This window comes from Syngnathoides biaculeatus, chromosome 7, assembly GCF_019802595.1.
Source record: "Syngnathoides biaculeatus isolate LvHL_M chromosome 7, ASM1980259v1, whole genome shotgun sequence".
Lineage (NCBI taxonomy): Eukaryota > Metazoa > Chordata > Actinopteri > Syngnathiformes > Syngnathidae > Syngnathoides > Syngnathoides biaculeatus.
Genome location: NC_084646.1, coordinates 27,086,333 through 27,109,660, shown reverse-complemented (window position 1 = coordinate 27,109,660; position 23,328 = coordinate 27,086,333). Strand labels below are relative to the sequence as shown.

Below are 23,328 nucleotides of genomic sequence, written 5' to 3'. Positions count from 1 at the left end.
AATTATGGTGGGAAGTAAATATTTGGTCACCTACAAACAAGCAAGATTTCTGGCTCTCTCAGACATGGAACCTCAATATGTTCTTCTTTCCTCAACTCATTACCATTATTAATGGAACCTGTTTGAACTCATTATCTGTATAGAAGACTCCTGTCCATGACCTCAAACCATCACACTCCTATCTCCACTATGGCAAAGACCAAAGAGCTGTAAAAGGCCACCAAAGACAAACATGTAGACTTGCACCAAGCTCAGGCATCTTGGTGTGAAGAAATCAACTGTGGGTACAATGAGTATGAACTAGAAGACATACAGGACCACTGATAATCTCCCTCATCCTGGGTCCTAAATCATTTTACGTCAAAGATGTCAATATAATTCAGCTTTTGCTCGGAGAGACAGACTCCTGATGGAGCCTGTACACTGGTGTAATTACCTTTTGTCTTGTATGAACTGACTATACAATAATGATTCTATTAATAATGAAGACATTCCGTGTCTTTAAATATGACTGGGGCTGGAGGTAGACAAATCTGTAAAAGAACGCTGAAATGAAAATGGTCTTTTTACTGAGTTCTGTATTCTGCTTTAGGCTGCAAGTACACACTTTTCTCACAGCAGAAGTACGGCAATAAGTGGTACATGACCACATTTTGATATGAAGCACTAACACAGTTGTCAAAATGTGTATGTTCATCTTTTAGGAGGGAACAAATTTCATAATTTTTTTTCTGAGGGAAAAAAATTATCCTCTCTAATCTTATGTCTGCTCTAACATTTGTCTAGCATTGTCCTTGTGTGTGTGTGTGTGTGTGTGTGTGTGTGCGCGCGCGCGTGCGTACGTGCATGTGTGTGCGTGTGAAGGGTGGGTGTGTGGTTTTCAGTGTCTAACCTCTCTGTATGCTTTCACTCCTTTCCTGGTGTAGATGTTTTCCAACTGTGGGGTAATGGGTGATGACTTCATCTCTCTTCAACCTCTGTCCAGATCCAAGAATCCACTGGGCAAAATTAGGTAGAGGACATGAGACAGAATCAGTCCTAGGGATAAAATACACTGTGTTCCAAGTCATTATGCAAAAAGAATTTAAGTCGAGTAAGAATTACATTTTTTTCTTTTTTTTTTTTCATTACTTTTTTTTTTGGGGGGGGGGTCATATGTTGTTTCTACTGTGTGGGTAGATTATCAATATTACTACCAGACAAGTTTAATAATTTCAAAGATAAAAAAAAAATTAATGAAACAATGGAATTGAATTACTTGAGAAATTTTTGTTAAGCAAGTTTCTGTTTTTATGCATATTGGTTGAAAATGTTTTTACTGCTGATGAAAACCAATGAAAACACAAATAATTTTAGTAAAAAAATGAAATCAAACAATGTTTCAATGAAATGATCGTACACTACTGAGAAAACATGACAGGCGAAAGGAAACCGGTTTGTACAGATCCACGGATATTTAGTAAACTTTCACAGGCAAATGCATTGCTGTAAGCGAGAGGCTATTAATTGCTGCTCAGCAGAAAACATGCATTCAAAGCTGCTATTGAGAATTTATGGAGCATTTTGAAAGTATGATCAATGTGGGGTCTGTGGCAGTAAACCCCAAACAAGAACTCATGGATGCAAGTGTAGGATCCTGAAATGAGATACAGTCAGAAACTATCCAAGGACTAAACGCTAAATTGCTGAGTGATTGAGGTGGTATCAGACAGAGAAGGGACTCTTCTGTTAACATTTAGCGTGATCAAATAAAAGGTTAGGGGTCAAAATAGCTTCTGCTTTTAATAATCCGTCATGACAGAATCCATTCTGTTGTGCATGATTTGTGTCTTGGGATTGGTAAAAAAAAATCACTATGATAAAATTATTGTAGTTGGTAATCAAAAATATTAATATATTATTTTCATTTGTTATTTGAAAAAATTTACGAAAACAGTGTTGTGTAATTTGGAACACACTATATTACATTAAATTAAACAGAACCAACAACATTCTGGAGGACTTTGTCAAAAATCACTCTTCTATACTGTATATAGCATGACTACTATAGATCTGTATTTGTGTGTGTTTGTGTGGGTGTGTGTGTATATAAATATCACAATGTTCCCTCATTATTCACGGGTTTACGTTTTCCCCGCAAATCCTGAAAATCCACGAAAAATATATGACACGCCTTATGTGTGCACCAAGGTCCAAATTCTGTAAATGTTTTTAGGCATAACTATTTCAATTTACAACCAAACACACTCATTACATAGATGACATACATGCAAACTAGTGTATGTTAGCGTGGATGCTACCACAGGGCGGGGCTCACGAGGCAGTGTGCCTCACAGCATGCTTTGCGGCTATTTATAGCATTTAAAGTGCATGTTTTTTGTCTTCAGTCACTGTTTTATTATTTGCTAGTTGTGCTATTGTTTCGGTGTGACCAACATGGTGACTAACAAAAGAAAAAATGTGTCTTCTGCTTACATATGTAAAAGTTCAATTGTTCCTCACTGCATGCACGCCAAAACACACACTAATGCGAACGATGTAATACGTAAGTGTTCAGCTGTGCTTAATTGGAGTAGTCACACAACAACATTTAAACATTTTGGAACTTGGTGTGCACACAAGGCGTGCATTATAAGGTACTCCGTCTATTTAGGAGAATATTTTAAGACTTAAGTGCACCTTATGGTTGTGAAAATATGGTAAGGTACATTACGGATGGCAAAAAAACATTTTGAGAGAGAAATCAACGAGTATGCGGGACCACGAACGGTGAACCGCGAATGGGTAAGGGGATACTGACATATCGCCGATTGGGAACCGCATTAACTGATTTCACAAAGGAACTCTTGTTAGACTTGTTGTATTCGCCCTTCGAGTTCGACCAAAGTCGATGGTACGGTATGGTCTATGGTAAGAATATAATGGCTCCTTAAGGATCAAGTGTCATCCCTATAAACATTCTATAATGATATTGTAATGAAAAATACATATAACATTATTCACTTCATTGACTATACGAAAAAATGAATGCGAGCGTAGAGCGCATCATCCATGTGCACAGTCTTATTCGACATATAAGGGATCGCCATATTGGCTGCATCTTCTGTCCGGGACGTCACACTCGGACGTTCGCCATTAAAAACACGCTGTGGCACCTACTATGGGAGACAAACACGCCCTTCTGACACAGAAACACTTCAAAGAAGAGAACATCTCACAACTGAGTGAAGGGCAATATTACCCTATCGTTTCGAGCCATGTTTAGATGATATGCAGATCACGGGCAAACCGCATGAAGCCAAACCACGTCCCCGCCCGGTCCCGGTGGCGATCCACAAGGCACATCGACACATTTAGCACCCCTGACTTACGGATTACGTCCCCCTTCCCCCAACTATTGTTTTTTTTTAGTAGCTGTATACACACCTACCTGTCATTTGAAACCCACGAAGCTCTCATCCTTTGCACCTGTGCAATCCATTTTTCACGGCGAACTGGGTCGTTTGGAAAAGTATGAAAAGTGAATCCATCCTCCCAAGTGTTCGAGCAATATCCAGCAATAACACGAGCCGGCATTTTGGCTAACACGAAGGAACGACAAACTACCTTCCAGCAGGTAAAACTAGTATAAACAGACGAGACCGCTTAAGTGTGCTACTGACCTGTATGTCACTTACTGCTTTTTCTCGGAAACAAATCCCTCGAGAGGATTTTCATGGCGGGAGATACAAAATGCCATATACGTCAAAATCATGTTTTGTGGTGGAAAAAAACGGCTGGGTCCATACCGGCTGCCATTTTTTTCATTGATAACATACTAAAAATAATGCATTTCATGACAGTGCACCCTTAAATCTTCTCTCATTTAATATTTTCGCGAGTCACATGACCTACATGCGGGGATGTGACGTGTTACATGCTGTTCCAAAAGCTGAATTACATGGGACACTATTATGCCCAGCGCTGATTTGTCAGATTTATCCTCATCTGATGAACAAATAGCAGTATCAGTTGATCGGGAAGACGGAGGAATACTTCCATACAGCTTTGAACCTGTGGCTATAAATAATGTTAAATATTCAGATGGTTGTTCGAATGGGAATGATGTGGAGTCTATCGAGTTGCGGACACATCAGCTGAGCTCCTCCATGAGCGATCTCCGCGTCATTCCCCCCGAAGAAATGGCAGCGCACCTGAAAATTTGTAATTGTTGAGAAAAATTTTCTCAAAACAGTATTAGATGAGAGAGGATTTAGCATCACATTATCAAGACAGAGTACATAATAAGTGACCTATTTCATACATTGTTACTCCAAACCGCCGAATTACATACATTGGGGTTTACCCCGGTTGATGAGAGGGTAGCCTCCCTCCGCCTGCAGGTGTTCCTAAGGCTCTGGATGTTGTGGGGCTGTCCTGGTTGACACGCCTCTGCAACATTGCGTGGACATCGGGGACAGTGCTTCTGGATTGACAGACTGGGGTGGTGGTCCCCCTTTTCAAGAACGGTGACCAGAGGTTGTGTTCCAATTCCAGAGGGATTTCATTCCTGAGCCTCCCTGGTAAGCTCTACTCAGGGGTACTGGAGAGGAGGGTCCGTCAGGAAGTCGAGTCTCGGATTCGGGAGGAGCAATGTCGTTTTTGTCCTGGCTGTGGAACAGTGGACAATCTCTATACCCTTGGCAGGATCCTCGAGGGTTACAAAGGAGTTCGCCCAACCAGTCTGCATGTGTTTTGTGGACTTGGAGAAGGCATTCGACAACCGTTTCCCTCGGGTAGTCCCGTGGGGGGTTCTTCGGGAGAATGGAGTACCGAACCCCCTTGATACGAGCTGTTTGGCCCCTGTACGACCGCTGTCAGAGTTTGGTCCTCATTGCCGACAGTAAATCGGACTCGTTTCCGGTGAGAGTTGGACTCAGCCAACCCTTTGTCACCGATTTTGTTTATAACTTTTATGGACACATTATTTTTTAGGTGTAGCCAAGGCGTAGAGGGTGTCCAGTTTGGTGGCCTCAGCATCGCATCTCTGCTCTTTGCCATGAAAATTCTCTCGAGGGCTTTGTTTTTGAGAAGAAGCAGGAAATGATGTACAGGGCAGTGGCGCACTCAAGCGCTCTCGTCTGTTTATACGAGTTTTACCTGCTGGAAGGTAGCTCGTTGTTCCTTCGTATTAGCCAGATTGACGGCTCGTTGTATTGCTGGATATTGCTCGAACACTCAGGAGGATGGATTCGCGCTTCATACTTTTCCAAAGACCCGGTTCGTCGTGAAAACTGGATTGCACAGGTACAAAGGATGAGAGCTTCGTGGGTTCTAAATGACATGTAGGTGTGTATACAGCTACTTAAAAAAACTAATTTTTCATAAATCAGGGATGCTAAATGTGTTGATGTGCGCATCAGAAGGCTTCCGTGCAGCAGCCGCTGAAGGACAGGCTCCACAGGCCTTGTGGATCGCCACCCCTTGTCGACAAGGCCGAGCCAACCTTGTCAATCGCTGCCGGCATTGTCCACACGGCTTCGGCCAGGGTGGCTCATCGTTTTTATCATTGCTGTGCGTTGGTGGATCGGACGGGGAGGCAGTTTGGCCGTGGTGGTGTCGTCGTTCCTTGCGGGCGAAGGTTTTATAACCATCATGCAAAGGTGGATTGGACGGTGAGGCAGCTTGGCTGCGGCGTCGTCGTTGCTTGCTGGCAGCATTGTTTTTATCACCACCACGCGGAGGTGGATCGGACGTGCAGGTGGTTAGGCCTTGGAGGCGGTTTGGGCGTGGCGGCCGCGGCGGCGTCGTCGCTTGCGGGGCAGCGGTTTTATCATTGTCGTGCGGAGGTGGATCGGACGGTGAGGCAGTTTGGCCACAGTGTTGTTGTCGCTTGCTGGCGTCATTGTTTTTATCATGAGGGGTGGAGTTGGATCAGACGTGGAGGCAGTTTGGCTGCGGCGTCGTCATCGCTCGCGGGCAACGTTGTTTTTATCACCGCCGTGCGGAGATGGGTCGGACATGGAGGCGATCTGGCTGTGGTTTTGTCGTCGCTCGGGTGCGGCGTTTTTATCATCGCCGCGCAGAGGTGGATAGGACGTGGAGGCGGTTTGGCCATGCCAGCGTCTTTGCTTGCGAGCGGCATTTTTTATCACCGGCATGCGGAGGTCAATCGCACTGGGAGGTGGTTGGCTCCATGCAGTTTGGCCGTGATCCGCATACGGCTCGAAACGATAGGGTAATATTGCCCTGGTCACTTCACTCCATTGAGAGATGTTTTCTTCTTCGAAAAAAGTTTCCGTGTTAGAAGGGGCATGTTCTCAATGGCAAATGTCTCAGTGTGACGACACGGACAGAAGATGCAGCCAATATGGCGACCACTTGGATGTCGAATGAGACATCAACAACCTTGCGCATGGATGACGCCAGTCACTCACATTTGAAAAATGTACGGGCGAAGTCATTCCTGCTCACAGATGAAGTTGTGGGTGTGATTAGGGATGGAATCTAAAGACCTTAAAATAATTTACTCGATTAATATAACATAACTGTAAATTCAAAATAAAATAAACAAATACATAATTAAAACTGAAAAAAAATCACTCAGAAATGAGAATTTCCAATTTCAACTGATATAAGTAGAACATGATATAAAATCATATTTAAAGATTTTCATCAATAATTCTATTCTTGATCTGACAAACTTTATCTGAAGAAAAGATAAATGCACTGGCCTGTCAAAGAATAAACACGAACGGTCAATATCCACAATGTAATGAAGATGCTGAAAGTTTAGTTCAACATAATCAGCATTAGTGGCAACAAGCTAGCAACACATTGTAACAAACATTCCTGTCGGCAATCGTGAAGTATTGTTGGTGGGGGGGGGGGGGTTTCACGCATCGCGGGACTGCTGTAAATAATAGGCCGGCTTGCTAGAGCGCGCCTTTATATGCATGCGCTCAAAGTATTGGCCACATCTGAATCAAGCGACGAGGTGGATGATAGTCTGTCTTTTTTTGGGGGGGGGCCACACCGTCACGCATTGAGTGCCTCTGGTGTAACTGAATTTCCTTTGACATGGCTCATTATATTGATGATTTTCGACATAAAACCGCTCGCAGTACGTGAAGCAGCTCTGAACATGGTCTTTCGGCCTAACTTCCATACATGCTCAGTACGGTTAACTTGCATTTCCTGTTTCCGGGTGAATACTGATTGTTTTGGAGCAGCTTAGTTTAGTTAACAATGTTTATGAAATAAACATGTAAATTAATGTCAAGATCACACAAAATGAGCAACGTCTTTCAATATCTATTTTTTCTACTCCGAAAAAATTGAAACGCCTTCGTGCACGACTAATCAGATTTGAGAGCACGAAGGCGCGTGAGCGCGGTTGAGCCCGTCAAATGTGAGTGACTGATGACGCGCTCTCCTCTCATATTTATTTTTTCGTATAGACATTGAAGTGAATAATGTTATGTATTTTTCATTACAATATCTATTTTAGAATGTTTATATGGATGACACTTGACCTTTAACATCTCATTATCAAGATAGAGCACATATTACATGGCCTATTGGATTCTGTGTTACTCCAAACCACCGGAATTTTCCTTTAAACAACCCGACAGAAAAATTTGCAGATGACCCATGTATCTCCCAGAGAATTAGGCATTCAGCCATTTACTAACAACATAGATCCATACATACATACATTGAACAAACGAAAAAAAAGTTGAGAAAAATATTGCAACACATGAATAAATAACGGTGCGCAGAAAACTTCATGAAATGGGTTTTCCTGGCTCAGCACCTGCATTCAAGCCATAGATCACCAAGTGCAATTCAAACCATCAGATGCAGTAGTTTAAATCACAGGATAACTGAAGTAGCGCATTGGAGAGGCGTTCTTTGGAGTGACGGTCCACGCTTCTACATCTGATGGATTAGTGCGTTTGGTGATTGCTAGAAGAATGGTGCTTTTCTGACTGCATTCTGTAAAGGATAGAGTAGATTGCGTTTTGGTTTTTTTTTTTTTTTTTTTTTTTAAGGAGCTTGGATTTTTACTTCCACTGAAAGAAACTTTGCATCTTTCTGCATGCAAAGATATTTTGGACAATTCCATGCTCCCAAGTTTATGGGATGTCACCCAAATTTATGTGAGTCAGGGCAGGTGATCAAATAATCTAGGCAATATAGTGTAAATGTCAATTACTGAGTACATAACCACTTCTCACAATGAAAATTACACCACATGTAAGATTTTGTTTCCCAGGTCTTAAATTGATCTTTGCCAACATGCTGTATAGTTGGAACCGGGCCTTCATGTTGTTGTTACTGCGTGCATTGAAAAAAACTATCAGGATTCTCATGACTGTTTCATCTACTTTGCTTTGAGGCACCCTGGGAGACCCTTGACATTATGTCCCCAGATGTTATAAGTGAAAAAATATGTATGCTGAGTAAGGGATAAAGAGGTACGGCTCCTGGCTGCAAACCAATCTAAAATATTTGTGAAAATACAAATTAAAATGAGATATTAATAATGATAATAGCTACAGTGAAGAAAATAATTATTTGAACACCCTGCTATATTGCAAATTCTCCCACTTAGAAATCATGGAGGGGTTTGAAATTTTCATCATAGGTACATGCCCACTGTGAGAGAGATAATCTAAAAAGAAAAATCCAGAAATCACAATGTGTGATTTTTTTTTTTTAACAATTTCTTTGTGTGATACAGCTTCATATAAGTATTTGAACACCTGAGAAACCAATGTCATTTGGTACAGTAGCCTTTGTTTGCAATTACCGAGGTAAAACGTTCCCTGTAGTTGTTCACCAGGTTTGCACACACTGCAGAAGGAATTTTGGACCACTCCTCCACATAGATTTTCTCTAGATCAGACGGGTTTCTGGGCTGTCACTGAGAAACACCGAGTTTCAGCTCCCTCCGAAGATTTTCTATTGGGTTTAGGTCGGGAGACTGGCTAGGCCACACCAGAACCTTGATAAGCTTCTTATGGAGCCACTCCTTGGTTTTCCTGGGTGTGTGCTTTGGGTCATTGTCATGTTGAAAGATCCACCCATGACCCATCTTCAATGCTGTGACTGAGGGAAAGAGGTTGTTCCCCAAATCTCACAATACATGGCCACGGTCATCCTCTCCTTATTACAGTGCAGTCATCTTGTTACATGTACAGAAAAGCCCCCCCAAAGCATGATGCTACCACCTCCATGGTTCACAGTAGGGATGGTGTTCTTAGGATGGAACTCATCATTTGTGTTTCTCCAAACACGGTTAATGGAATTATGACCAAAAAGTTCAATTTCGGTCTCATCTGACCATAAAACTTTCTCCAATGACTCCTCTGTATCATCCAAATGGTCACTGGCAACCTTAGACCTTGACATGTGCTAGTTTAAGCTGGGAAACCTTCCGTGCCATGCATGATTTAGTCACCTTGGAAATGGTGGTCAGGTCATTGATCAACTCCTGTCGTGTAGTCCTGGGCTGATTCCTCACTTTTCTAAGTGTCATTGAGACCCCACGAGGTGATATCTTGCATTTTTTCACCAAGATGCTTGGCAATTTCTCCGTCGCCCTTTCCAGCCGTGTGGAGTTGTAGAATTTTGTCTCTGGTGTCTTTGGACAGCTTTTTGGTCTTGTACAAGTTTGAGTCTTACTGATTGTATGGGGTGGATCGGTGACTTTATGCAGGTAACAACCTCACACAGGTGCATTTTATTCAGGATAATACATGGAGTGGAGGTGGACTTTTAAAGGTGGACTAAGAGGTCTTTGAGGGTCAGAATTCTATCTGATAGACTGGTGTTCAAATACTTATTTGGAGCACAAATAAATAAAAAAATCACACTTTGTGACTTCTGGATTTTTCTTTTTAGATTATCTCTCTCACAGTGGACATGCACCTACGATGAAAATTTCAGTCCCCTCCATGATTTCTAAGTGGGAGAATGTGTAATATAGCAGGGTTTTTAAATACTTATTTTCATCACTATAGATAGTATAAATAATGTGACGACAACCGTGACAACAAGAATACAAAAGTCAAAATATTCTTGCCAAAGTAATCAAGTTTTGATTTGGCGTGTTAAGAAAAGGTGAATAGTTGTCTATAAATAGATGTATTTTTTTTTTTTTTTGCTGATATTTTTTCCAACACAGAATATTCCATTATATTTAGCCACTGATTAATGAATTTGTTGTTTTTCCAGTTTAATAAAATTGTTTTCTTTACAAAAGTTAATGCAACAAGTAAAAATTGTATGCTGTATGTTTATTAGGAAGGCCAATTAAGCTTAAGTCGCCAAGTATACACTCGAGGGGAAAGCGGAATCCTAAGGTTCAAAATATGGGGAGTTTTTGTGTTACAGAAGTCCAGAAGCATTGAATTATCCATTCCCATATAGCATGAAAATAAGTATTTGGGGTATTTTGGGTGTATTCCTAGATTTTAGTCAATCTTCATTTGCAAGGTCTTAATGTCTGAAGTTATGGGTGTTTAATGTAATTGATGACGTTTATAAAAATTAATTCCAGCATTTATATCTGTATAATTAGGTCACAGTTGGGTAATTACAAAAGGCTCTCGTGTTTATTGTTTGCGTATTATTCTTATAGTCTCGGCAGCAGGTTAATTGGTTTTCATACTAATGCCCTTATCTATGCCAAACACAGCCAAATCCTTTTTATGCTGCAGTTGCCTTTTTATTATTAGTTTTTGTTTAATGCTTTTAAGGCCTTTTTATAGTCCTTGCATGGGCAACAGCACCCGCGTTGAATCATGTGACAAACGCATTGGGCTGCACTGCCAAAATGCAGCACTTGATGCGCATAGTGCACAAACTGTCGCACACAGAATTCTGCGGGGATAATCTCTCATGATTGGTCTGTTTTACTCGCATGCTGTGAGGACATACTCGGTTTTCCCCTTGGTTCATCAATAATCACAATCATTAAAATATAAAAAATGGAACGGATTGAGAAGAGGCTGTGCCAGGAGGTACGCAAATATCTCCATCTTTATCAAGCTAGAACTAAAACTTTAAAAAAAATGGACAAAGGTCAGCGAACTCCTGGTGGAAGCGACTACTGAAATTGGCCATAAAAAGTATAGGAAACTCCACCCTTAGGTGTCCTAACTAATACTAGATTTTAGTGACACCCCTAACTTGGAGGAGAACAGCAGTATATTTACAAAACCGTGTGTGGATTGCACTCAAGTGTAAAGGCAAATTGGGCGCGTTGCAGTGAGTATAAAGAAGCTTAGTCACTGCACCATAAATTAAACCTTATATTGAGTTTTCGAGAGCTTTGACTCTTTTAAGTAAAGTATGCGTGATTTTTCTCACAAACTTCCTCTTTCTGAATTGCATTTCCTGTGGTCTGAACCTGCCTGTGTAATGCAGGCAAGCCCAACATATAAGTAATAATAAAGGGTGTTTTTTTTTGTTTTTTACTATTGCCATTTGTTGCAATTCTGCTGTAGAGCAGGATAAATATATAGCATGACATAAAGGATACTTGATATACTGGCTTTCTTTTTTGAGTGTCTGATCTACAAACGGTTGAGGTGGCTGAGCTATCTATTCTATCATCCAGCCAGCAGAGCTCATTGTAAGCATCTTGTGTCCTTCAGATGGAAACGGGTGAGCGTTCACTCAGCCCAGAATACGACTCTGTTAAAGCCCATCGGTGCCCAGGGGAGGACAATTGGCACCTGCTAGCTGCTTATTTTCCCCCTGGTGTCCCCAGCCCAGACTTTTGATACCCTAGGTAGTAACATTCTACTCTCCCATTGTACTGTACTGTCATTGCCCCAGAGAAGTATGACTTCGTATGGACCAGCCAACCCTTTCCCCGCTCCCCGACACTTCATTCAGTTATGAAGCCTTCTTCATCAGTCCTTTTCCCATACTTGTCAGTCTGACCCTTTAATTTAATTTATGATTTTGTTTGCGTCTGTCGGGGAAACAGTCTTGCATCCAAAATGCATTGCTTCATTTTCACCCCACCTTTTTTTCCCCACTGGATCTACTTGCATTCACTCCTATCTAGCCCTTGTCCACCTCTAATATTGTCCTTCCTCGACCCACAATTTAGCCAGTATTGTCATACCTGGTCTTATCTGCTTTTTTTTTTTTTTTTTTTAGGCAGAATGTACTTTGCATGCTAAAATCTTTTTAGTCATGTTTTCCTTGAAGCATATAGTCTGGTGCCTGTATTCTGTTAAGTCTTGAATTATTTATTTTTACTTCAAATTTTCAAATGAGGGTAACACAAGGACAGAAGAGGTTTGTCCCCATGTTGTTTCTGCCTTAACATTATAAGGCATCATGTAAATGCTTGTAGCACCTAAAAACGGTCATTCAAATCAGTGCTATTGTACATAACTACTGTATTGTGAAATGACCAACTTTGACCACTTAACCGCATCTTGAATATGCTTATTTGGAGAGCACTGTTCTTTATTAAATACAGTAGATTTGAAGTGATTAAAGTATATGGAATGTCTCATTTATAACCCAAATTGTCTTATCTAGACGAAAATAGATGTTAAATGTACCACAAAATGCATAAACTTTTTGATGATTTTACCAAAAAATACAAGTGTTGATGAATCAAAGTCCGTGAATTTTGACCTAGTTTCCCGTGTCTGAAAAACGCGTGTGGCTGACCTCTGATGTCACTACAGGTAAACACATCGTACTGCAGATAGTTTCTCATACGAGTACGCACAGGCAGGCCCATCACACTGTGCAATGAACGCGAAGGTGGCCTCGTACCTCTTTACCACATACACAGCGTTTGCATAATTTTAAAACAAGACAGAAAACTTCGTATATACATTCAGGATATCGAAGCCTTTACTATTTATCAGTTAGTGACTAACTAAACCAAACAAGAACTTCACAAATACTTACCAGTCTTTGTTTACCACACGAGGCATATCCTGCTCCCTGCGTGCTCGGCACCTTCTTCATTGCCAGCTATTTCGTCTGCATTTGAACGTGTGTGCTGTCTAGCTGGGTCAAATTGATAACCTATAACGCCTTTATAAAGCTCGTATTCTTCACCGTCTTCATGGGACCCTTCAGAATAGTGTTCACTACTCGAAATATCAGAAAATTCGTTGTCGTTCTTACAATGTATTCCAATGCTTGCCGTTGTCACCGGTTCTGACATCACGTTCCTACTCGCCTGTTTCCACTTTGTTTTCGTCTTTTTTCGGCAAATCCAGCATTGTGCGATAATTTTTTGCCAATAATCAAAAGATATAAATGTTTCCTTCATAAAAGATTTGAGGTTCAAACACTGCATTAAAAAGCAGTATAATATTAGCAAAAAGGTGCATTTGGACCTTCCATACACTTTCAAAAACCCACCTCATCTACACTTGAGGACCGATTGCTGTTTCACAGATAAATGACTCATCAATTTAGAGCTAATAGTTTATAATTGATCTTTATGGAAATTATAAGATGACTTTTTTATAGTCCCCAATTAACAGTTCAATGCCTCAATGAAAATTAACTTTAAAGGCTATATTTACTGTTCTTAGATCCGTTTTTGTTTTAGTAATAGTCCATAACCAGATGCAGGAGTGTAGGAAGTCTTAATCATCAAAATCAAAAATAATTCTTGTCTGAGATTTTTTTTTTTCTTTCTTACAGTTTACTGTTGCCATTCATGTTCTGTTCATGCTAAGAAAATGTATCTGTTCTGTGCTCTAGATTTTGATCCCAAGTAAAATAAATGCTTTGCGGTTCTTGGGGAAAAAAAACTGTGTACACAAACGTGTACACAAAATCACAATTCTTCCATAGTTGGTTGTATTCTGCAAGGAGCCATTTCAGTGTACAAAGCAGTAACAGATTTGTACACCCTTCTGGGTGCTTTCTCTTGATTGTAGACTTAAAGTACCTGATTCTTCATCACGTCAATGTGCACCTTGTTCGTTCAAATGTAAATTATGATTATGGTTTTCAAAATTTAACACGAGTGTGAAATCCAGAGACCATTACAATAGCCATCTATTAATCATGTTTTCCTTGAGCTAGTTGTTATTTTTCTACCTTTTACAAGTTTATAAGCAGATCAGAAATGTGCCTCCTATGAATCAGTTACTGGCTTTGTCTTATGATGTGGAATGTGAATTGAATCCTGAGTGATGGAGAACAGCTATGACAAGTTGACCTGCACTGAGCTTCTTGAGGCGACTCTGCCACAGCTGATCTTAGGCTAAAGAATCACTGTGGCGTTACATTAAAATGCCATTCATAGACTCATCGCAGTGTGATAGATGCTGGATCCAAGGCTATATCACAGTAGAAAAGTAAATAGGAGAAAAAACTATTTACTATTTACTTCATGTAGGTCATCTATACACAGTTTCAGAATCTTACAATCAGTGACTTAAGATCCTTTTTAATAGTACTACAAAGCATGGCCAAAGTGTTTGTTGTCATGTCTTTATTCAGAATTTTTGTTTACAGACTCTTTGTTTTAGATTCATTTTAATATTACAGTTCCATTTGTTAGCATGCTTTAAATGTTGTACCTTCTTTGTGACAGCATGCAACTTATTTACCAATGTACCATAATTTTGTGTTCAAGTGTCTGTTTATGCTAATGTTTGGTTCATTTTACATCTTCATCTACTCTGTTCTTTTTTTTCATCCTCCATCTTGTGCTCTTTCTCTGCTCTCGCTCTCTGCCCTTTGCATTCTACCAGTCTTTATCAGCCCCCCAGGCCCTCGGCTGTGTGGAGTCCTTGTGCTGCTACCAACATGGGCGGAGCGGCTGTTCCCGCCTGGTCCACCTCCTGGAGCAAATGACTGGACAGTGCCCAACCACCAGCAACCACTGCGACGTCTCCAGCAACAGGTGGGAAGGACTACCACGGCAAGAAATGATTATGAGTCCAGATCAAAGTCTACCACAACGTGGTTTCAAATATTCAGTCTGCAGGCCTAAACATTTCAGCTTATAGTGTGGCAAGAGGGCTCGTGTGCAAAGCACTCATTGGTCCAACATAAAATGATGAGGGAGTGGCATTTTCACAGTTAATGGTGGTCTACGTCAAAGTCCTTGCAGATGGCAGAAGCCATTAGGAACATCACTATATTTTCTGTATTCTATCAACTCCAGTATGGGGAAAGTCATTTCTGACCAAGCCAAAAGTCTTATATTATAGCCACAGTTATATATTATTTACTCTACTGTATTACATGACACTTTATAGCCCGTATTATAGATATATATCAGTTGCTCATAATCGTCACACCTGGCATGTGGATGTGAACCTCTGGCTGGCCAGACAGTCCAATACTCCAAAAGAGACCTGTCGTGATGTGTAGGCATGCAGCAGGTCTCTGTATTACTGTGTACCCTGTTATGTGTTGGCCATTCGTTAGTGCTGATCTAAATGCTTCATGTACAGTATGTTTGTCTGTACTTGCTGTACTATGGTCTTTGGCTCTGTCCTGTTTGCTTCATGTTTTTCTGTGTAATACCACCATTTATTCCCCCATATTTCAGGGAAAATTTATTATGCACTTTAACAGATTTCTACAGAATATGTATTAGTAATGCAAATCATTTTAGAGCACTTCTCTGGCAGAGAAGATGATAAATATGTTCAACTGGTGTCTGAAATTCAGAACTTCGGTAGCCAGAGATAATAGACCTGATTGTATTATTGTAAAAACTGGCCTCTCTGTTGTCTCAGTCAAATACGATGGGTTTGGTGTAATTATTTCTGCATGTTCATTCCAAAATGTATCAAGGGTAACACAAATGACTCCCTAATTATAGCAGATCAAGTTACTCGATTTATCCAACTGAAACAGCCTTCAGGGGACATGTAAACACATTAGCTTGATTGAAAGTTTAAATTTTCAAGAAACATTGGCCAATAACCATGCGTAGATTTACAGAAGATGAATATAAAATACAAGCACGGTTTGAGGAAATCGAGTTATTTCCAAAGAGTCTTCTTTTCCGTGCAACTTTATGCAGATAACGAATCTGGACTGGGCTATGGCGATCTGCATGCTTCACAGTTGTCTAAAGATTGACTCTGAAGTCAGATCACAAGTCCAGTAGACTAGGAAAGGCCTTGTGAAAGTAGCATTGCAGGAGTTCCTGCCTTAACTTTGTACAACTCACTTTCCAAAACAGATACTATAGTATGTTACATTACATGTACGTCACACCAAAAATTGGAATGCTGTCCAAATCCACCTTGGCCGTAATTCAGGTTTGCTTCTACAATAGATCAAGGCCATACCATCCTATCAGAATATATCTGCTATGTAAAGAGTTTTACGCTCTCATGTGTGTAAGTCAGAAAAGATGTGCAGCTTCTGGCTTTTCTGGCTGCGCCCAGGGCTGTCAATTGGGGCCCTGAGCATTGTGCTGTTATGTTGACGACTGTCCATTTGTAAAATATTTGTCCTACAGTCGAAGGATGACGTGATAATCTTTTGAGAATCATCTGAAAACCCTCAACCTATGGTAGGGCTGTCAGTACCCTCTTCATGTCGGTGGTGTTCTCATTTGCTCTTGGTTTTGTTGATTGGTGTGAGATCACAGTGGGTTTGGTTTCTTTTATTTGCTTTCTTTAATTAGTGCTGGCCAAACCCTTTCCCAAAGATAATTCTACTGGTCTGCTTAAATGGTTAAAGTAGTAGTCAAAATGTTTAGCTTGCGTCTTTTGCCTGCTTGATTTAACCAATCCAGGTGAGGGTTCATTTGTCACACCTACGCTAATTCCATGTTTCATGTAATTTTGGGGGATATTTAAACAAGTCGCACTAAACATATGAATGCGATTGCCAAACATTTCATACATAAATGCTGGTGATAATCAAATGAGATATTTGTGGGAAAACAACAAATATCTACACTGCTCAAGGGGTTCACATACTTTCAAGCGCCACTGTAATAGGGCCTGTATTTACTGCAGCACCTCTTGACAAAAAACAACTCAAGCACACCACACTCATTGGAGACCAAGGTTGTTGTTTTCTTGTAAGACAGAACTACGGTGTCTTACTTCAGTGTATGTTTGTTTATCAAAATTGTAGGTATTATACTCAAGAACGGCAGTTTGGAGCAATGTAAAAAATCTCATTAACTCAAAAGACCTTCAATTATTCAGCATATAGTGCACTGTTTAAAAGTGACATTTGGCCTTCTTTTAATATTAACCACGAAATACATCGTCCAATTCCTGTGTGACAAAACATTTTCCGGACCAGCGCTACTGGAGTGGATTATTCAAATTGAGCCTTCAGCATAAGCAGCTCCTTGAAAGGTTAACATAAAACATCCCAAATATAGCATTTGGTGTTCAACTTTACAACTGCACTAAGAAACTTCAACTGCAGGTTTTGTTTGTATACTTTGCACCACCCCGTTCATCTTTACTTTCTCAGTCGCAAAACATAGTTACTGCAGTACCGCATGCTGGCAACAGCTGAGTGGTCTCCAGGCGACAAAGCAGGAACCGACACGGTGGTCACGATGTGTCAAAGAGGGTTTCCTTGATGGATGAATAGGCGAGATGTGCCTGTGTGTGTTTGTCACAACTCTTGGCCCATTCCAAATGTCAGCTCACCTTCACATGCACACCTTTTAAACAGTAACAGCCTAATTTCAGTCAACGGCCAAGCTTTTTATTGTGCATTCTAAAACCTTACGTTGATGTGTCTTGAGGACATGTTTGTTTATGGTCCGAAGTGGTCCAAGCATAGGACTTTCACGGGTTGAGATTGTTCATGGTGTCCACCCCACAACTTCCTGTCATGTTTCACCCCAGGCAACCAAACAAAAATGTCAATGCATGTCAATTTTATTATCTTATGTACTCTGTGTACGTATGTTTTTGTGCCCCTTGCCACCTATTACAGTGTCCTTGTTCCACTTTCTACCTCCCACACCACAAGTGTCACTTTATCAGAAATGTTCCTGCTTGTTTTTCCTCGGATTTGTTCTGTAAGATTTTATCCTGAAAGTGCTTCAGTTTCTGGAATAGTTCATTAACCTGAGACGTTTCTATTGCCTCCAGCCAAGCCAGTGTTTAAAGTCACTCATTTGGCCTCTTTTGAGATTTAGCAGGTCTTAAAACGGTTGTCTTTAACTTAGCAATATGAGTCAGACCATTGTTGATGGCTTTTTTTTAAATCATTGTTCATTTGTGTTTATCATTTTAATTTGGGTTGAGTTAGAGTGTGAGCCTCATGTCATCTCCTCCCTTTAAGGAAAAAAAGGACTTTTTTGATCTGTTGGTTTTAGTTCATAGTTCGGTCGAGAAGAAAGTTATGATTTTGCCTTCATACACTACCTACCACATTGGAGTCGAGATCAAAAGCATATGACAGATATAAAAATGAAAATGAAAAGGACATTCAAAATGATTTGCTGTTACAGCCTGAAGTCTGGAGCCCATGGGCAAAGTCAAATTGTAGATTTCCTCCCTTGTGACGCTTTGCCAAGCTTTCAGTAGCTGGACATTCATGGCTTTTGCTGACTTAGCAATGAAGTACTAACCTGATCGAGAGTATTCTTGACTCCTCTGACAGCAGGCTTCATTTCATAGACATGTTCGTGTCGGGTCTAAAGGATGACCTCAAGTGGACAAATTAATACCTGAAACCGCTCTAAAAAAAACATTGGAATTGAAGTATCCATCCATCCATTTTCTTACCTGCTTACCCTCACGAGGGTCACGGGGAGTGCTGGAGCCTATCCCAGCTGTCAACTGGCAGGAGCCAGGGTTACACCCTGAACTGGTTGCCAGCCAATCAGGGCACATAGAAACAAAAAGTCGCACTCACAGTCACACCGAGGGGCAATTTAGAGTGTCCAATTAATCTTGGATCTTTTTGGGATTTGGGAGGAAACCGGAGTGCCCTGAGAAAACCCAGGTTGTCATGGGGAGAACATGCGAACTCTACACAGGCGGGTTCGGGATTGAATCCGGGACCTCAAAATTGTGAGGCCAACACTTTCCAGCTGAACCACCGTGCTGCCTCTAGCTAAAGTAGATAATGGTAATTGTTTCCTATGTAGTAAATTTCATTTATCCTGTTTTTTATGAAATAAATAAATGAGGGTTTACCGTCTTTAATGGAAAGTCAGTGCTCTAATCTCAAGCAAGCTTTGACATGTGGACGCTTACACAAAAAAAGACAAAAGTGACAAAAGACAAAAGTTTAAAAGTTTTAGACAAAAGTGAAGGCAGCAAAATCCGCTAATAAGGAAAAGTACTGCGGTGAATGGATGACAAAACATCTTTTGGGATGAGACGTGTGTGTGTGTTCGTGCAAATTCTCACACGCAGTCTGTATGATCATCTGTCCACACTCAAAATCACACATTAAGTGGATTCTGCATTATTTTGAATGAGTTTTTGGTACTCAACCCCATGCATCAGCCATCCCTCCATTTTCTGTGGCGCTGATGCTCATTCGGGGTCGAGAGAGTGCTGGAGGATTTTCCCAGCTGTCTTCGGACAAGAGGTGGGGTACACCCTAAACTGCTCACCAGCCAATCACAGAACACACACATGGACATGCAACCATTCACACACACGGCCCATTTAGGGTTTTCAGTCAAGCTGTCATGTTTTTTTGGGATGCTGGAGAAAACCCGAGAAACCCTACGCAGGCACGGGGGAGAGCATGCAAACTTTACACAGGCAGGGCCAGGATTTGAACCCCGGTATTCAGAACTGTGAGGCAGATGTGCTAACTCTGCGGCCCCCATGCATAATAAATTTTCTAATTGCTCTTCAACTTTCCCATTCCTCATTGTCACCTTTTCCATCCGGCCTGCTTGTGAGGGTTCTAATGACTAATTAACAAATTGCAAAACTGGCTCCCCCCCCCCCCCCCCCTGCTGCGTTCCCGGAGTGGGTGCCCTAACCGTTACTGCTGCCTCGTTTCAGGTGTTGGGCTGATGCGGACAACTTCTACTCCAACGATCGGAGCGTCCTGACGCTGTCTCCAATCGAGGTCACCCACTGCTGAGATGACCCCGCCCCACCCCCGACTCCCCACCCAATACATACACACTCACCCCTACAGCTCAATCGGAGCTGTGAATGAAGCCAAAGGACAGTTGTGCACCTTAAAACGGTTGACGGTCCTCAGCAGCATGAGAACCTTAGAGGAAAAAACTGCTTGAAGGACATTAAACACTCCATGAGTTTAGTCCAGATCGTCGACGTCCAGTGAGGTCAATATGTTAGTGTACTCTTTGTCTTCACTAGTCGAACGACTGTGTTACAAGTCAAGTTCCCACCCACCCCACTACTATTCTCCATTTGAGCAACATTTTTTGCACATTAGTAGTACAAACGTTTGTGTACTAGTAGTTCAACTCCATGCTGCTAGAGAGGTGGAACTCTGCACGTGTTGCCTTCTGCACACAAGTAGTAATACTCATACGCCCATTGATAGAATTTTGTCTCTAGTTGTACTAGTAGCAATAGTTAACATCTGTGCCACTATACTAATAAAGGGGTAGACGTTAACTTGTAGAATTTTGTCACTATCTACACTAGTTGTATTAGTTGACAGTTGTTCTACTTAAGTGCATGATGTCATATACTACAACGGTATAAAGTCAGAAGTCATGCGAGTTGACATCTGCATTCTACTAGTGAAGCACTAGATGTTAACTTGTAAAATGTCACTGGTTGCATTGACTTCTGTACACTACTAGTACTATACCACTACCAATTAAGACCTTGGTGTTTACTCGTAGAAATGTTTAGTGGTACTAATTAATATCTGGGTTACTAGTGAAACCCTTGGATGTTAACTAGTAGATTTTATTACTGGTAGCACTTGACATCTGTGCATTACTGGAACAACCAGGGAATCGGTAAGTATTTGACATGTCACTTGTTTGCAGTTTTGGTAGACATTGGCAAATAGTCCTTTATGTTAATTAGTAGAAATTTGAGACCACAAGTACAAATCAACATCTGGGTGCTAATAGTGAAGTGCTAGAGGTCAGCTATTAGAATTTGATCATGTCACCAGTAGTACTATTTGCACAAGTTGATATCGGCGCAGTACTTGTAGTGTCACTAGTAGTACTAGTTGACATCTGCGTTCCAAGTGAAGATATGTGCAGAAAATGGATACAATAGTAGAGTCAGTAGTGGAAAATTGTTGTTCTACCGATATGTCTTACTAGTGAGGACAAAGTGTACTAGTACGAATGGACCGGAAAGTGAAGGCAGTCGATGTGTAAATGTCTTTCCTTGTACTCTCCCATCCTAAATTTTATCGATCTCAGAGATACTCCAGCAAACGGCGCATTTGAACGAGCCGCCACAGGACTCACTTGCGTCGTATCTCTTCCCAAAAACTAAGCTCGCCTTAGCGTTGCCATCCACACGTTCGTTCCAGGGACCAGCGGGCACATCACCATCCCCTCGTTCCTTTGGACCACCACTGCTGGCCAGGCCCAAATCCTTCTTGTGGACCTCCACACTGATACCAAAGAGTTATTTTTGTGCCTACTTCCACACACACTCGTGCTGCTTTCTCGTCATTACGCTGTTAATAAAGCCATATGTTTGTTTGTTTTTTCCCAGAAAGCCCCCTTCTTATTTTTCAATGATTGAAGGTAGTGTAAATAGATTGCGGCTGTTGTGTTTATTGCCGTTTTACTCATTTTGGCCACAGGTTTCTGTATGTCTCCACACTCCAACAAAAAAGTTCTGCTCCATCCTTCCCTTCCTTTATGTCTAATCAATCGCGGTTCGGAACAGTCGCAACTCGTGCACTTAAGAGTCACGGACACTTGACAGACGAATGTTTATCGGAGTTTGAACGTCATTGCGTTAAAATCATGTCGATCATTCTTCAATCATGCTTTATTTGATTTTTTTCAGCATTCGTATTTGTGTTGCATCCCACCTGGTTTTGACAGCTGTGCATGTTGGTGTACATGTGCAATGGTCACATTGTTTTGTTTAGGTGTGAAAATAAATCATGTGTGAGTTCAGAAACCCTACAAGACAACCGTTTTAAACTTGATTGCTGCCACATGATGAGTTATGGTTTTGAATGTTTCCATGTGCTGGAAAACAACCAAATTGCGGTGTTTGTGCTGTTGTTCTTTTGGTGAAATGATTGCTCTTGATGTCTCCCTGTTGATTTTGTTTGTTCTATAGTAGCAGTATATCAATGAGCTGATTGCAATCTGAATAAAACATTAGGTACGAACATATTTTTGAATTTCACCAAACTTCTACTTTTCCACATGTACCTCCGGCCATGCTGACCATAGTATATTTTTTCAACCAGTTGACCTCATTGAAGCAAGTGAAAAGCATTGCAAGATAGACTAATTGCAATTTGTCATAGTTGAAAGGGACATTGTGACTTTTTTTTTTGGGGGGGGGCGTGGGGGCATGAAGGTCACTTGTCTAACATGCTTGTCATTTTTCTTAAATTACACCCTTCGGCCTGAATGAATAAGATATATCAACCTGTGATATTTCTAAATCAAAACCATGAGAAAGCTAAGGTTGTAGTTACTAAAGTTGTTTGAATATACAAAAAAAAAAGCATTCCTTAGAAAAGCAGGTGAATTACACATGTGTTAAAGATCTCTGAGAGGTGTTGGCCATTCCTCATCTGAGGAGCCAAATAGGCCAATGCAACATACAGTACAGTATATCATTTTTGTTTCTAAGTATCAAAGGAGAGCAGAAGACTGTTATGGCATCACATAAGGCTCCATCGCTATTTCTAGGAGTCCATTACTCAACCATGTCATCAAATGGTCATTAATCCATTTAAAGCACTTTCTAATTAAACAGTGATATCTTGGTAGTAGTGCAGTACCATCTACTGATGACAAGTCAAATTAGTCTATGTGTTCAGGGTGCCTCTAGAGTGACGTAACAGTGTCAAGTGATCCAGAACTGCTCAATTCATTGGGCTGAAAATCAAAATTTGTTTAGGAAGTGGCCTACATTAAATGAGATGGCAAAATGAAAATGTCAACCAGTGTGTATTGCGCATAAGAGCACAGCTGATTTTAATCAGTATGTATGTGTGTTGGTTAACTGGAAATCATTTTTATTAATGCAATCCAACATCACTCCTGTTAGGTGATGCCTTTTGGTTGTTATTCCTCTTTTCTGCAATATTGTCTTACAGCTAATGTTTATGAAAATGCTGTTCTATTTATGTAATAAATAAATTTTTAAGAAACAGCACCTTCTGTTGTTGACCACCTACGTGCTTTGATGCCTGCATTCAAAAATGTCACCCTGATTCTGTGCATGT

The 23,328-nt window shown here is 40.9% G+C and overlaps 1 protein-coding gene across 7 annotated transcripts in view; it reads left to right on the top strand.

The window, feature by feature from the left end:
- Positions 1 to 23,253, top strand: part of atp11b (ATPase phospholipid transporting 11B) — a 108,936-nt gene extending 85,683 nt beyond the window's left edge. For 5 of the 7 annotated variants that reach the window (XM_061825303.1, XM_061825301.1, XM_061825306.1 and 2 more), the window contains 2 exons: positions 14,742 to 14,893; positions 19,962 to 23,253. In XM_061825303.1, the coding sequence (XP_061681287.1) occupies positions 14,742 to 14,893; positions 19,962 to 20,043 (234 nt within the window). In that variant the 3' untranslated portion in view covers positions 20,044 to 23,253. Of the gene's footprint in view, positions 1 to 926; positions 1,013 to 11,645; positions 11,788 to 14,741; positions 14,894 to 19,961 lie in introns of those variants that run through there. The other 2 variants (XM_061825304.1, XM_061825305.1) reach the window with 2 other exon arrangements.
- Positions 23,254 to 23,328: the final 75 nt, after the last annotated feature.